The sequence below is a fragment of the Manacus vitellinus genome, unplaced genomic scaffold, assembly GCF_001715985.3.
Source record: "Manacus vitellinus isolate BGI_N305 unplaced genomic scaffold, ASM171598v3 scaffold_1_pilon, whole genome shotgun sequence".
NCBI classification, from domain to species: Eukaryota; Metazoa; Chordata; class Aves; order Passeriformes; family Pipridae; genus Manacus; species Manacus vitellinus.
The window spans coordinates 31,547,907-31,562,264 of NW_021939396.1; the positions used below are offsets into that span (position 1 = coordinate 31,547,907).

A 14,358-nucleotide genomic window follows, 5' to 3' on the forward strand; every position below is an offset into this window, starting at 1 on the left:
AGCGGTTAGAGGGGTACTTTGTAATGAAGGCTTTGGTTCAGCATCTTTCTTTTACAAAGCTGGAGAAGTCAGAGAAACCAAAGATGCTTTGGTAGTTGTCAGTGGAATGATTGACATTTTCCTTTATTTAAGTATAGCAAAAAGCCTATACTCCAATTTGGAACAACAATGGAAGGATGGGTTGAGGCAAAGTTGGTGAGTCAAGTGATATCTTCTGTCAGTTCAAATCACTGAACTCAAAACCACAGACAAGCTTTGGGGTATGGAAGACCTGGGGCAAATCACATATACTTGAAGCCTGTTTTTCTTCAGCTATATGATTCATAACAACAAAAGGTACCACTTCCCCCTACAAAACTTGTCTCTTATGTCCTTACACCACAATGGCTTCAACAACATTGCCATTACTGAAGTATGAGCACTGCATGTAAAACAAAAGGAAAGAGCTCAAAGACCACGTAGAAGCAAAAAGTGTTAAATCAAAGGAAAAAAAGTGAATGTGGAAAATATTTTTTAATCCCAAATTATATTCCAAGAGATTGAAAACTTTTGTATATATCTCTATAGCCATTTGGCACTATTTATTGCCACAGAAATAACTATGGTGTGTAAATTTTAAAATGGAACTTTTTCTTCAGTTATGAAATGGTGGCAGTTTGATATAAAAATATCCAATGCTTCAAGTTCTGGTCATTAAATCTTTGCTTTTCCTCAGGACCATTAATTAAACTGACAAATGCAATAACTGAAGTTATGCAAATAAAAAAACTATCATGATTTACAGCACAGATAAACTAAAATACTGTAGTCATTAATTAACAGATATACTCATGAGCTTTTTAACAGAAAGCAAAATACGTGAGACGCTTTAAGTAGAAGTTGCAATTTTGCAACATAAGTCTGTACAAAACCTCCAGGCAGCACGCTGTGAAGGAAGTACCTGTGTCCCAGGAAATGCTTTTTCCATAAATCCTTTTTAACAGTAGCTGTACCCCCAACCCCCAACTATTTACAAATATATGCATTTTGCAAGCTCAAAGCACCTTGTTTCACATCTTTATGAACACATGCATTGACATTTCATCCTTTCATGTGCAAATTCTAAAATTCATTGTAACCAAGAAAAAAAAAAGTTAAAAGAGTTCAAAACCTGTCTACAATCATAAGTGAAAGGATCAAAAATGTCAGATGTTGCAGAACACTGGCTCCTAACAGAGCTCTCTTTATTTTATTCACCATTCTTGAGTAATTTTTTCCGTTTTTTTTCAGTTTGTTACAAAAAGCAGTCTTTTTTTTTTTTAAATTAAACAGTATTTAAACTAAACAACTCTTCATGCCATGCAAAAATAACATTTTATGCACTTTTGTTGAGGCTTTCCATGTTTTAGTTCATAGGCATTACTAACAGTGTTTTATGAAAAGGTATTTTTATTGCTTCTGTAACTAGTCACATGCTAGTTTCACGTGTGGGACAATAACCAGTTTCTCCTGGACTTGAATGAATTTCTGGGGCAAATAAATGGTTTTCCATTTTGTGACCTTCTTGGTTACTGTCTGGCTTTACCTCACCCACAGCATGGTAAATGTCTTGAGTACAGTTGTGGCTCAAGCTTTTGGGTGAAGAGCTGACCTGTGGCTCCTCTGTTAAATTGTTGCTGTCACTGCGTTTGTCCCCACAGCAATTTGTCTTGATATCCTGTTGTTTTTCATGTTTCATACCATGTAACTCCATAAACTCTTCTTCTTCTCCAGTGTCTATTTCAGTGAAGCTCCTTCTCTCTTTTGAAGGGAAAGTGAAAATTTTTTGCTTGGGAAAGAGAGGGGATGATCTTTTAACAGGTCCCTGACAAAGTGCAGATGCATCAGCACCAAGTACAGGTCGCTCACCCTGTGGGGAATTTTCTTCTAGGAGAATGGTGCTGATGTGCTGGGGGGTGGCCTGTGTGAAGTCTGCTCCTGCTATCACTGGCAGTGGCCTTGCCGTGCTTGGTGGAGTTTGTGGAGCACCACCTCTATTGTCTTTAAAATTAACTTTAAGGGATCTAGATTTTAATGGGTTGCTACCTTTCAGGGAACTTTTGGGGCTTTCCATGGAAGTGTCAAAATGCAAATGACCATGTAAAACAGTTTGGGACCCACTGCCATCACTGATAACAGCTCTGTTGATTGGATTATAGTCAAAGGTGATGTCAGTTGGAGAAAATCCTCTGTCTTTTGCAAATGGTATAAACTGAGAACTCCTCGCTCTTTGGTTTTCTTCCAGGTTAACAGTATCAGTTGGAAATCTCATTTGCAAGTGAGAGCCAGGAAACAGAGAGAGGGGAGACCTCTCTGTTTCTGTGAAGTCAGTTGCACAACTGGCAAAACTGTCGATACTGGATGTGCTTCTCATGTCCGTTATGATGTCCGTAGGTCCAGTTGGTAACGGATCTCTCTGACCTGAAACTTCTTCCATTTCTATTTCTTCTTCATACATGGGTGGCTTTGCAGACTGGTCTTGGTAACCAGCATTAAGGTTAGGCTGAGACTGAGTTTTAGTAATTTCATTATACAGCATCTCCAGTTTTTGGGCACTGAGGTGCTGAGGGCTGGAGGATGCTGCAGCATTGTTTAATTGCTCATGGGAGTCTTGTTGACTAACTTCTTGGTACTTGTTCTCATAAGACTTGTTTGAGCTTGTTTCAGACATTGTCCTTCTGGCCCATTTCCACCGGCTTGGGGAGAGGTGGTTGTCATCAGATGTCTCCTTTGGACTGACTGCTTCTCCAAGCTTACCTGAATCTACTGCTACATCTATCATTTCCATACTGCGAGCAAAGGCATCTTTAAGATTCATGGAGACAATACTGCCATTTCTTTTAGCTCGCTCAAGTGCTTCTCTCCTCTTAATTGCCTTCTCCTGTCTTTTCTGCTCCTTATAAAACTCTGAGAAATTGTTCACAATAATTGGTATGGGCAGGGCTATGACCAGCACTCCAGCGATACAGCAAAGTCCTCCAACTATTTTACCTAATAAGGTCTTAGGATAAATGTCACCATATCCTACAGTAGTCATAGTGATTGTTGCCCACCAGAATGATGCAGGGATACTTGTAAATTTTGTAGCATCCTCATCCTTTTCAGCAAAGAATACAAGACTTGAAAATATCATTATTCCCATGGCTAAAAATAATATCAACAAGCCTAATTCATTGTAACTCCGCCTGAGTGTAAAACCTAAAGACTGAAGGCCTGTTGAATGTCTGGCAAGCTTAAGAATCCTTAGGATCCTCATAATACGAAATATCTGAACCACACGTCTGACGTTTTGGAACTGCAGGACACTTTTATTGGATTCCGTGAGGAAAATGGTGACATAGTATGGCAAGATAGCCAGCAAGTCAATGACATTTAATGGGCCTTTGAAGAACTTCCACTTATTTGGTGAGGACAGAAAACGCAAAAGGTACTCCATGGTAAACCAAGCAATACACACAGCTTCAACGTGCGCTAGCTGAGGGTTGTCATTTGGCTGCCCAAATTCATCTATTTCTTGCAGCTCTGGCAATGTGTTAAGAGACAAAGCAATAGTGGACAGTACGATGAACAGAATGGATACAATGGCCAAAATCTGTAAAACAAAATAAACAATATTTTGGTTAGACTGATAGAAATGTACTTGTCAGGGCTTGCTTAAATCCTTTCAAATGTGCATGTGTCAAATAAACACAGAATGGTGGAAGCTGCTTTGGCTGCTACATTTATTATTTTTTTTTATTGTTTTGAATTTTGCACAGAGAGAAAACATTAGAATCATCTTAAACATGGTCAAAACCTGATTGCTTTACTGCCTGCAGTAAACCAATTCATTTCAGAAAGCAAGCCATGACTGGTCTTACCATTTCAAAATTACAGTAGGAGGTGATATTTATTATTGCATGTTACCAAGTGAATATATAGTTCCTGCTAATGTGATGAACATTATTAATTTTCTGCATTAATTGTAATTATGTAAAACTTTACAAAGTGCAGAGAATTGATTGAGAATGACTGTGTTTAAACTGTTAATTCAGTACTACATAGTGCACACCTTTCTAGAGAAGCATAAATTTACGAGCTGAAAGTCAAAGTTAAGAAGAATAAACAAGAATCATTGTTCAGGAGACTAGTCCTGCCTAACTGTCATATCTAAAAAAATTTCAGATGCTACAAGAATTGAAGGTATTAGCCCTGAATTAGGTTGAGAGCAAGATGTTAAAAAGAAAGTAGCATGAAGGAGAACTCAGTTTCTCATCATTATCAAAATGCGTAAGTACAAAATTGTTTCCTAGAAATGAAGTTTTGATTTGCCTAAGGATATAGGTTTTCTGATAAATTTTGTTATTTATTTTCATAGAATTATAGAATCCTAGAAACATTAAGGTCAGAAAATATCTCCAAGATCATCAAGTCCAACCTTTGACCAAAAGCCACCACGCCACTAAGTGCCATGCTAGTCATTTCTTGAACACATCAAGGGATGGTGATTCCCTAGGCAGCCTGTTCCAATGCCTGACAACCCTTTCAGTGAAGAAATTCTTCCTGATGTCCAAGCTGAACCTCCTCTGGCACAGCTTGAGGCCACTTCTTCTTGTCCTATCACTGGTTGCCTGGGAAAAGAGGCCAACCCCTCACCTTGCTGCAACCTCCTTTCAGGTAGCTATAGAGAGTGATGAGGTCTCCTCTGAGTCTGCTTTACTCCAGGTTGAAAAACTCCATCTCCTTCAGCCACTCCTCATAGGACTTGTGCTCCAGTCCCATCCCCAGCTCTGTTGACCTTCTTTGGACTTGCTCCAGCACCTCAACATCTTTCTTGTAGTGAGGGGCCCAGAATAGGACACAGCACTTGAGGTGTGGCCTCACCAGTGCCAAGTACAGGGGGACAATCACTGCCCTCATCCTTCTGGCCACACTATTTCTGATCCAAGTCATGATGCCACTGGCCTTTTGACGACCTGGACACACTACTGGCTTGGGCTCAAATGGCATCTAAGCAGCACTCCCACGTCCTTTTCCACTTGGTCACTTTCCAGCCACTGTTCCCCAAGCCTGTAGCACTATATGGGATTCTGGCCAAAGTGCAGGACCTGGCACTTGGCCTTGTTGAACCTCATACAGTTGGCTTCAGCCCATCAATCCAGCCTGTCCAGATCCCTCTGTAGAGCCTTTCTACCCTCCAGTAGATCAACACTCCCATCCAACATAGTGCTGACTGCAAACTTACTCAGGGAGCACTCGATCCCTACATCCAGTTCATTGTTGAAGATATTAAACAGGATTGGCCTCAATAATGAGCCTTGGGAAATCCCACTAGTGACAGGATGCCAGCTGGATGTAGTATCCTTCACCACCACTACCCAGGCCTGGACATCCAACTAGTTCTTAACTCAGCAAAGAGTACACCTGTCCAAGCCATGGGCTGCCACTTTCTCCAGGAGAATGCTGTGGGAGGCAGTATCAAAGGTTTTATTGAAGTCCAGGTAGACAACATCCACAGCTTTTCCCTCATCCACGAACCAGGTCATCTGGTCATAAAAGGAGATCAGGTTGGTCAAACAGGACTTGCCTTCCCTAAACCTCTACTGGCTGGGCCTGATCCCCTGGTTGTCCTGTACATGCCATGTGATCCCATTCAAGATGATCTGTTCCATAACCTTCCTGGCACTGAGGTCAGGCTCACAGGCCCGTAGTTCCCTGGATCATCCTTCTGACCCTTCTTGTAAATGGGTGTCACAGTGGATAACCTCCAGACTTCTGTGACCTCCCCAGTTAACCAGGACTGATGATAAATGATGGAGAGTGGCTTGGCAAGTTCTTCTGCCAGTTCTTGCAGCATTCTCAGGTGCATTCCATCTGGCCCTATAGACTTGTGAATGACTCAGCAGGTCACTGATTCCTCCTGGATTGCAGAGGGTTTATTCTTTTCCCTATCCCTGTCTACCAGCTCAGAGGGCCAGTTGCCCTGAGGATAAATGGTCTTTCTGTTGAAGACTGAGGCAAAGAAGACATTAAGTACATCAGCCTTTTCCTCATCCTTGGTGACAATGTTCCCTCCGGCATCCAATAAAGGATGGAGATTTTCCATATCCCTCTTTCTGTTGTTGATGTATTTATAAAAACACTTTTCATTATCTTTCACAGCAATGGCCAGATTGAGTTCTAGCTGAGCCTTCTCCTTTCTAATTTTATTTCTACATGGCCTAATGACATCCTTGTACTCTTTCTGATTTGCCTGCTTCTTCTTCCAAAGGTGTTATACTCTCTCTTTTTCCTGAGTTCCTATGAAAGCTCCCTGTTCAGCCAGGGTGATCCCTGCCAGCTTGTCTTTTGACACAGAGGGAGGGCTTGCCCCTGTGCCTTTAAGATTTCCTTCTAAAAGTATGTCCAGCCTTCCTGGACCCCATTGTTATTAAGAATGTTTCTGAACTCTCTGAACCAGTGTTCTGAACAGGCCAAAGTCTGCCCTCTGGAAGTCCAAGGCAGAGGTTTTGTTGACCCCTTTCCCTACTTTAAAGCTCAGTTGAAGCTCATTCATAAAAACATTTACTCTCATTTCTCAGAAATGGTACTGTTAAATCCACTTGGTGATGTTCCAAGAACACACTAAGTCTGACAAAATTGCTGGAACACTGAAGAAGACTGAAATGCAGCTAAGTAGAATGCAAGTGTGAAGGGTGTATGCAGAGAAATTGGTCACTGGTGATAATGGCTACAGAGATGGAAAGGCCACCCCACTGTAGGTGGGGTGTATTTACTTTGAGAAAATATCAGTAAACTTGTTTTATCTGCGGGTTACTAATCAAAAATTCAGCTCTTTAAGCACAAACTGAAATTGGTCATGGTGTGACGGTCTGTATTTGGCATCATCTTGTAGTTATATGCTATCTTTGGCCTTTTTCAGCTACTAATTGTACAGAACAGGTATCACCTTTAATATTCTGAATTATTCCAAACACATTTATTTGTATTTCTCCCTACCAGTGCTGATTCTCTCTCTCTCTCCTTTTTTTTTTTTAACCATATTTATTGGAGAAATAAGATCTGTTAATTTTTCCTGCCAAGTGAGTTGTGGACCACCTGTCTTCATTCTTCATATAGTTCATTCAAGAAACATCCTTAGGTTAATCTATCCTATTTAGGACGGCTATACATCCCTTTAAAATTTCTGCTATCCATATCAGCAAAAGAAGACAATCTTAGTAAAGAATGAGGGCAATAACACTGCATACCTGGGCAGGGCTAATTAACGAAATTTGTGATGTCCTGTAGCTAGGACAGAAACAGACAAAGGGCAACACTATAAGAGAGCAATAATTGCCTTTCAAACTGTGAAAGGTGCCTGTATCAGATTTCACTGGAATAAAACTACAAGCTTAAATCAGGTATATTAGGTTATCCATGTCACTGAAATCACTGTGAAATAGCTAATGCAGGCTTGAATTCTCTAAAATACTCAATAACATAATTATATTTTCAGAATTCAAAGAACAAATGAACAAGACAGAGGTCTGAATTGTTGAGCTTGCAGTTTCTGTCAAGCTGATGGAGCTCCATTGGGGCTGGCATCAGAATGTAAATAACAGCATTGGAAAAAGCTGTGTAATACCAGGACCCAATTACTTGACATGCATTGTTCATTAAAAAAAGAAAACTGTAAGAACGTATCTGTCCAATTGTCATCAAACTGATTTTAATTAGGAAACACTGGCATTTCACTCTGTCATGAGGAATTTACTTCATGCCTAAACGTTCACCAGCACACAAAAGATCCTAGAAAAGAGGTGAGTCAGTGACATCGCTAAAACTACATGCATTTTATAGGTCTTGAACACAAAACTTTCCTGTTCAGAGTTGCCACCCAGGGTGTTTTATTGAAAACAACCATCTATTTGTTTGTTCCAGCCATTCATTCACATGCTCGTAACACACAAGCCTGAAGTCTGCCAGCTATTTTAATAAAAAAATAGCAGTATATTCCAGTCTATCAAGCCTGGAATTTTTAGTGTTTTATCTGTTTCATCTATAAGCAGAGTCTGTTCTTGGTGAAAAAAATTACAGCAAAGTACAGTAGTTTGGTTTCTTCTAATGTAAGAATCTAAAACTTTTGTTTGTCTGAGACACTGTTATGTAATTAAAGTTATGTATCATTCCACATAGAATATGTTTTAATTATTGCAATTGATTAGATTTCACAACACATTAGGCATAAAAATGCCAAGGGAATATCAGGAAGAGTAAGAAAAACTATGAGAAAAAGAAGAAAAAAAGGAACTCCCTATTCTGAGTCTACTATCTACAAAGAAGACTTTGCAGATAGTACTATGCTGGTAAATTATCATAGAACAGATGTATCTTACATTAACAGAAGCACAGAGTTTATAAGAAAAACCTGTAGCAATCTGCATGGCTGGCTATGCTGAAGAGTAAAAAACCACTGCTGACTGAATCTTTCCCAGGAAAATTTACTGTTTTCTAGGCATATTTCTGGAACTGTATTCTAGACTGAAATAACTGGAAAATTTGTGTACTCCAGGTAATTAAACTATGACCAGTTCTTGACATACTATTTTTAACCTGCATTTCAGAATACAAACAATACTCTGTTAAATGACAGATTTTGGCAGCTTATGTTATTTAGCTATGGTACTACAAAAGCACATAAAAATCCAGCTCTTATTAAACTTCAAAAATATTTCCTTATAAATGGCAAAATGTTTCTAAAAACATGGATTAATATTTAAGATTTAAATTCCTTTCTTATGGGCTGGATATGAGGCATTTGAACCTGCTGCTGATGCAATGAATAGTAAAATATTCCTTAAATTAATGATGCAGTCTTAACAGGGTCCTCCAGACGCTGTTGTTTCTGATTTCTAGGGGGCAGGGACTGGTATCAATCTCCCAAAAATGTAGTGGTTTCTCAGTATTAAATTGCCACTAAAAAGTGGCTTTTTTCCTGTGTACCCATTTCACTGCTCATTACTGCCAGCAGTGTGAGGAATTCCACATAAAATGGGCATACAAATGAGGCAGAAAACAAAGGTGTAATGGAACAGCCTTCAAATTGCTCCTTGCTGTTCTGCAACAATTGATATATGAAAAAGCTTCTGACATAATTGATATGACACTGTTATTATTATACACAGCAGAGAAAAAGTATGTATTAGGTTCACACTGAAATATAGCTGCTCAGAGGAAGTCTAGTTGAGCCCTACCTAAGAGCCAGTACAGTAAAATTGATTAATATAGGTTTCAATCTGGAATCAGGTAAGATTGTATTAGCAATGGTGTTTCTTTAGTCTTTTTGTTCCAGGGTCAGATCTAGTGTAGGATCTAGACCACTTAAATAACAGACAGCAGTATAGTCCCATTTTAGCTTCCATAGGCACTGAAATTCATCAGGCTGTTACATATTATTATCTTTCTGCATTTAAATGTATGATATTATCTTCAAATAAAGTGCTCTGGCAGTATCTTTAGCTCTCCCTTTATAAAATCTCAGAAAAAACCTGTAATTGTTCAGCCTTTTAAAGATTTCTGGAGCACTCTATCAGCTTTCTTGGGCAATTAGCTATATATTTTCAGAAGCATCTGCTCTTGGGAAAGAGTTGTCTTGATCTAGATTTGGGTAGATAGACAGCTGGAGCTGGTCTAGGTTCTTCAGATCAACCTGAGAGCTACCAAGTGCTGTAGCCTGCAGGCTGTGCTGTATCTTGCATGAAAGTGTTCTTAGCTTGTAGCACAGAGCTCCCAGCATCACCTAGACAATCCGCTGACTCACACTGGCAAGAGCAGAGGGTCAGATCATGGAGGTTTTCATTTCTCTGAGAGAGTAAGCCCATGAAAGTGGAAGACATATTGGTAGGCTTGATGAGAAGTTAACAGAAAACAGTTTACATCAGCAGCATCCTTTCCTGTCAGGTGCCTTCAGCTTGTGATATTGAGTTTGCAACTGAATGGAACAGAAAGTTTTGCTCAGTAGGAGCTCTGTCTTGTACATCTGCCTACATTTGTGTGCGTTCTGTTCTTGACATCTGGGACTAATCAAATGAGATGCTCATTGGAGCAGGAAAGACAACACTACAAATTGAGCTGCCTTCCAACTATAAGTATTATCAAATGAGGAATTTCAAGATTAGTCAGGATATCAGTCTGTAGATATTTAGGAGAAGGGGCCATTTTAATTTCCTTCAGTGATGCAAAGGAGAGGCACATTTTTACATTTGTATAAACTGCATAAGTGCAAAGATATTTTACCAACTAATAATAGCACTCATCAGTACAGTACCATGGCTCTGCCTTCAGCAGCTGACACTGCTGTTCCTTACTAGACACTACAGAACAAGGTCAGGACACAGCATCTCTGTCCCTTGTCTCTTCATGGTCTCCCATCATTCTGTCGCTGGGACTTCCCAGTTACAACCATCATCCCTTGCTTCTGACCCACAATTCTACAGAGCTTTGCAGAGAGGACTGTACTCAGCTCACACCTGCACTTCTGCACTCAAAACATCTGCTGATGTGTCACAGATCACATCATGAACAGTCTGACAGATTTAGAAATCTTACTTTGAATCTAAGGTTTCAACAGACCACATTGAAAAAGTTCAACAAAAAGACATTTTGCCACTGATAACAGAGTATTGCCCTTGCTGGCTCATACTAATTTTTAACATAAGGTACTTGGCCAGAAGACATGAAAAAGAAGACAAACAGGGACAAACCCTACTTGGATTTGCTCCAAACTGGAACACAATGGAGTTATGGCAAGCCTTAAGCATAACAATTCTAGCAAATCTTAATAGTCCTGCAACACCAAAAATTATCTAAGAACAGATGTATGTGTTTGCCAATGCTCCTTGTCTTAAGCCATGGAAAAGTTCATTTCCAGTTACTAAAATTAGACCTAGGTAACAATTTAAAATTATCCTGAAACTGTTACTTGGAAATAAATAAGACACTGGTCTCCAGTTGAATCAGATACTCTGACCTCTGCCTCCACTTCGTCATTATTAGAGCTGAGTCAGTACTTGCAAGAGTGAAGACAGAATTTCATGATACAGTAAGAAAGAAGTTTATACCATTCTGTCACAAAGTTTCAAAACAGACATCCTGTGTAGTTATCTTACAGAGCCTGCAAATACTCATTATAAGTGGAAAACTCCTACTGCCTGTGCACATCTGCCCTTTCAGAGTGCAACTTTCATCTCTTCTTACCTCTCTTAGAATAACCTTTAATTGCAGACTGCTGGCACAGGTCTAATAGCTCCATATATAATAGAGTGTTTAATTTTTGAAAAATAAGAGAGGGGAATAACAGAATAACATAAATTTATTTCATCTTACAGCTCTATCATAGTTGCCCTTTCAGAACATATCTGATAATGGCTCTGACACCATGTCTAATCACTGAACAGCTTCTCTCTGCTACTCTTGATTTCCCTCCTTGATGACGTTATTTAGAATTCTGACCTTTCGTTTTCCACTTTTTCCACGTTTTCCACAGATCATTATTATTAATATCTTTAAGGACTCAATTTGAATGTTCTTCATTGTTCTTTCAGGGGTATTCATTAAGCCTGACATTAACCTCCATATATGAAGGTTAAGCTCTTAGTGTTGTATTTATCTGGCACCTAAACAATACAGTCTTTTCTTTTTGTCTCTTTGCATTATCATGACTGTCACTTTAAAAGCTTAGTTTACAAGCTCATTTAGGAGGTTTTTATTGAAGATTTCATGGCTAGTTCCATAAACACTCCTACCTTCCACTTTGTGCCTTCCCATTCCGTAGACTAATATTTGCCTTAAAAGACCTAGAATCTCAGAGGGGACAGATCTGCCTAGGAAAAGATCCTTTGTTCTTTGAGATCAGCAAGTATGCTTCTGGTTTAAATCAACAGTAATAAAATGCATCTCTCCTGCATTCTGTTACAGGTAAATTACTGGGTTTTGTATTTATGCTATTAGGATAACAGTAATGGAATAAAATCCCTCCTGCATTCTGTGGCAGGCCAACTGCGTTTACTTAATGACTTGATTATTCCTTTAGGGAAGGATAACCTTGGGGTTTGTACCACCTAGAATTTCAGCATAAGAATTTAATAAAATGTGGGTTTGAGAATTGGATTATAGCTGAATAATGGAGGTGGTTTGGTATAAGGTAGTCCTTAGTGGGTAATATGGAAAATGAGAACTCTGGGAATCGACTGAGTCTGTGAATCTGAACACAGGAACCATTAAAGTCTCTCAGAACACTAGTGGCACATTAGCTACACAGCAGAAAACTAAGTACAACACTGCAAAAATTTGCAGGATGTATTTAATAAATACTGTGACCAAAAAGTGGTCTTGGAGACCAGAGGAATTGCACTATGAGCAAATAATAGGCAATGGATTGCAAGTGTGACTATTAGCTTGATTTTTAGCATAGCCCTGAAGAAAGCTGCTGTAATTAGTTATGGGCAAAAGTTAAGGAAAATACTGGGGGCATCTATTAGATTGGTGAAGATGGGAGACCTTAAGTAGTCGCAGATGAAGACAGTCTTCATAGTTTGGGAAGAGGCATATGTATTCAATTCAGCATCAGTGGAGACAACCCTGAATGCCAAATTAGCACAAAGCTAATGGGTATTACTTTGTTTCTTTTTTAACAGATTAAACCCCATATCAAGTCAGCCATAATATTTTTTTATTGTTGTTGAACAAGGCTATCTCAGCTGGAGACATGAAATCAATTACTTAATGATAAATAACAAACTCTCCCCTAGGACTTAATGTAGAAGAAACAGCAGGTCCAGAGTAAATGTAAGTGAATGGGAATTGCTTTATTTTTTTCACTAGGAATTGAATAAGCCCTTGAATGTCTGTCATATTATTGGCAGAAGTGGAGCAGGTACCTGCTTGAAATTAGAGTGTGACTAGTTTAATCAATTAAGTAATTTAATGTAATGTATCTTACAGTGAAAATAAAAACTATATCAACTAATGCTTTCTTTGCTCTATAACAATGAGACAGATTTAAATCTCCCTTACAGATGAACACAAATAATTAACGTCAAGAGTAGTGTTAAAGGCTTTATTTACATATAGCTTTTTGACCATGTAAAGATTATTTTTAAATGGAACAATTTGCCCATGTATGTAAGAAAGTCAGCTATATTTATCAAAAATGAATGAGATGTCTTTAATAAAGTCCTTGCCCGCCCTCATTCAAAAGTTTTCTAAACTTTTGGCACGTTTCTTACATTTAGGTTGTGTTTTGTACTAGCTGTATAATTTTGGGGCGGTAAAAGCTGTGTATTATTACTCAGATGAATGTACTAGAATCTTCAAAATTTACACTGAAGTCGTGACAAGGAGCTTGCAGTTTCCTTTGCACAGCAGACCGCACGCAAGATCTGTTCTGCGCTACTTGCAAGCACAAAAACATTGGCTTCGTTGCAGGAATTCCGTTTTCAAAAAACCCCTCCCACAACAAAACAGCCCAGCCCCTAAGCCAAAACGGGGAGGTCGTCTCCAGCAGCGACTCGTCTGACGGCCGGACGCCAGCCCCTAAGCCAAAACGGGGAGGTCGGCTCCAGCAGCCAGCAACTCATCTGACGGCCGGACGGGGCTGGGAGCGGGGCTGGGAGCGGGGCGATGGGAGCGGGCGGGGCGGGAGCTGTCCGCCGGCGCGGTGCTGAACGCGGGCCCAAGGCAAAGCGGATGCGGCAGAGCGCTGTCGACATTCACTGTAAACGCCTTTTATTCTGTCACCTTAAATACATGAAAGTATGGAAAGTATACGATCTGTAAAGATAACTCTGGAAAAATAAAGATAAATCTGGCATAATAGTCGTTTCCCAGAAAAAATACCATTGAAAGAGGTTGGAATCTCACCAGAGGTGAGATATTTCTTTTTACTGCTTGCCACTTAGTAATTACAAACACTCACCAAAACACGGTGCAGCTAAACAAGCAGGAGTAATGAAAAATCAAACCCCAATTGTTTAGCTCTAAGAAATTTTAGCATAGGCTGCTGACTGGATATAATGGGGGAAATCAACACACCTGACATACAGATTTATTTTGACACTACTAATTTTGATATTAAAATTCAACTTAAAGCAGAAAGCTGGATGTAACTAATTTCAAAAAGGAGAAACTGGAAATTAAATGTATTGGTTCTCACTGTTTGTATTTGCCATTTAGTTTTAATGGTATTCGCTTATGGCTGAGACCTCAGGTTATTAACCAGGACTGTACACTTGAGTCTAATTTGCTGACAACTATATTAATTTTTTTTAAAAAAACTATTCTCATTCCATCATCTTTTTTTACCATTCACTAAGACTGTTT

At 39.3% G+C, this 14,358-nt stretch overlaps 1 protein-coding gene across 1 annotated transcript in view; it reads right to left on the minus strand.

The window, feature by feature from the left end:
- Positions 1-1,397: 1,397 nt before the first annotated feature.
- Positions 1,398-14,358, minus strand: part of KCNB2 (potassium voltage-gated channel subfamily B member 2) — a 172,199-nt gene continuing 159,238 nt past the window's right edge. Inside the window, exon 2 of the mRNA XM_008932184.2 lies at positions 1,398-3,610. Within this exon, the coding sequence (XP_008930432.1) occupies positions 1,448-3,610 (2,163 nt within the window). The 3' untranslated portion in view covers positions 1,398-1,447. The remainder of the gene's footprint in view (positions 3,611-14,358) is intronic.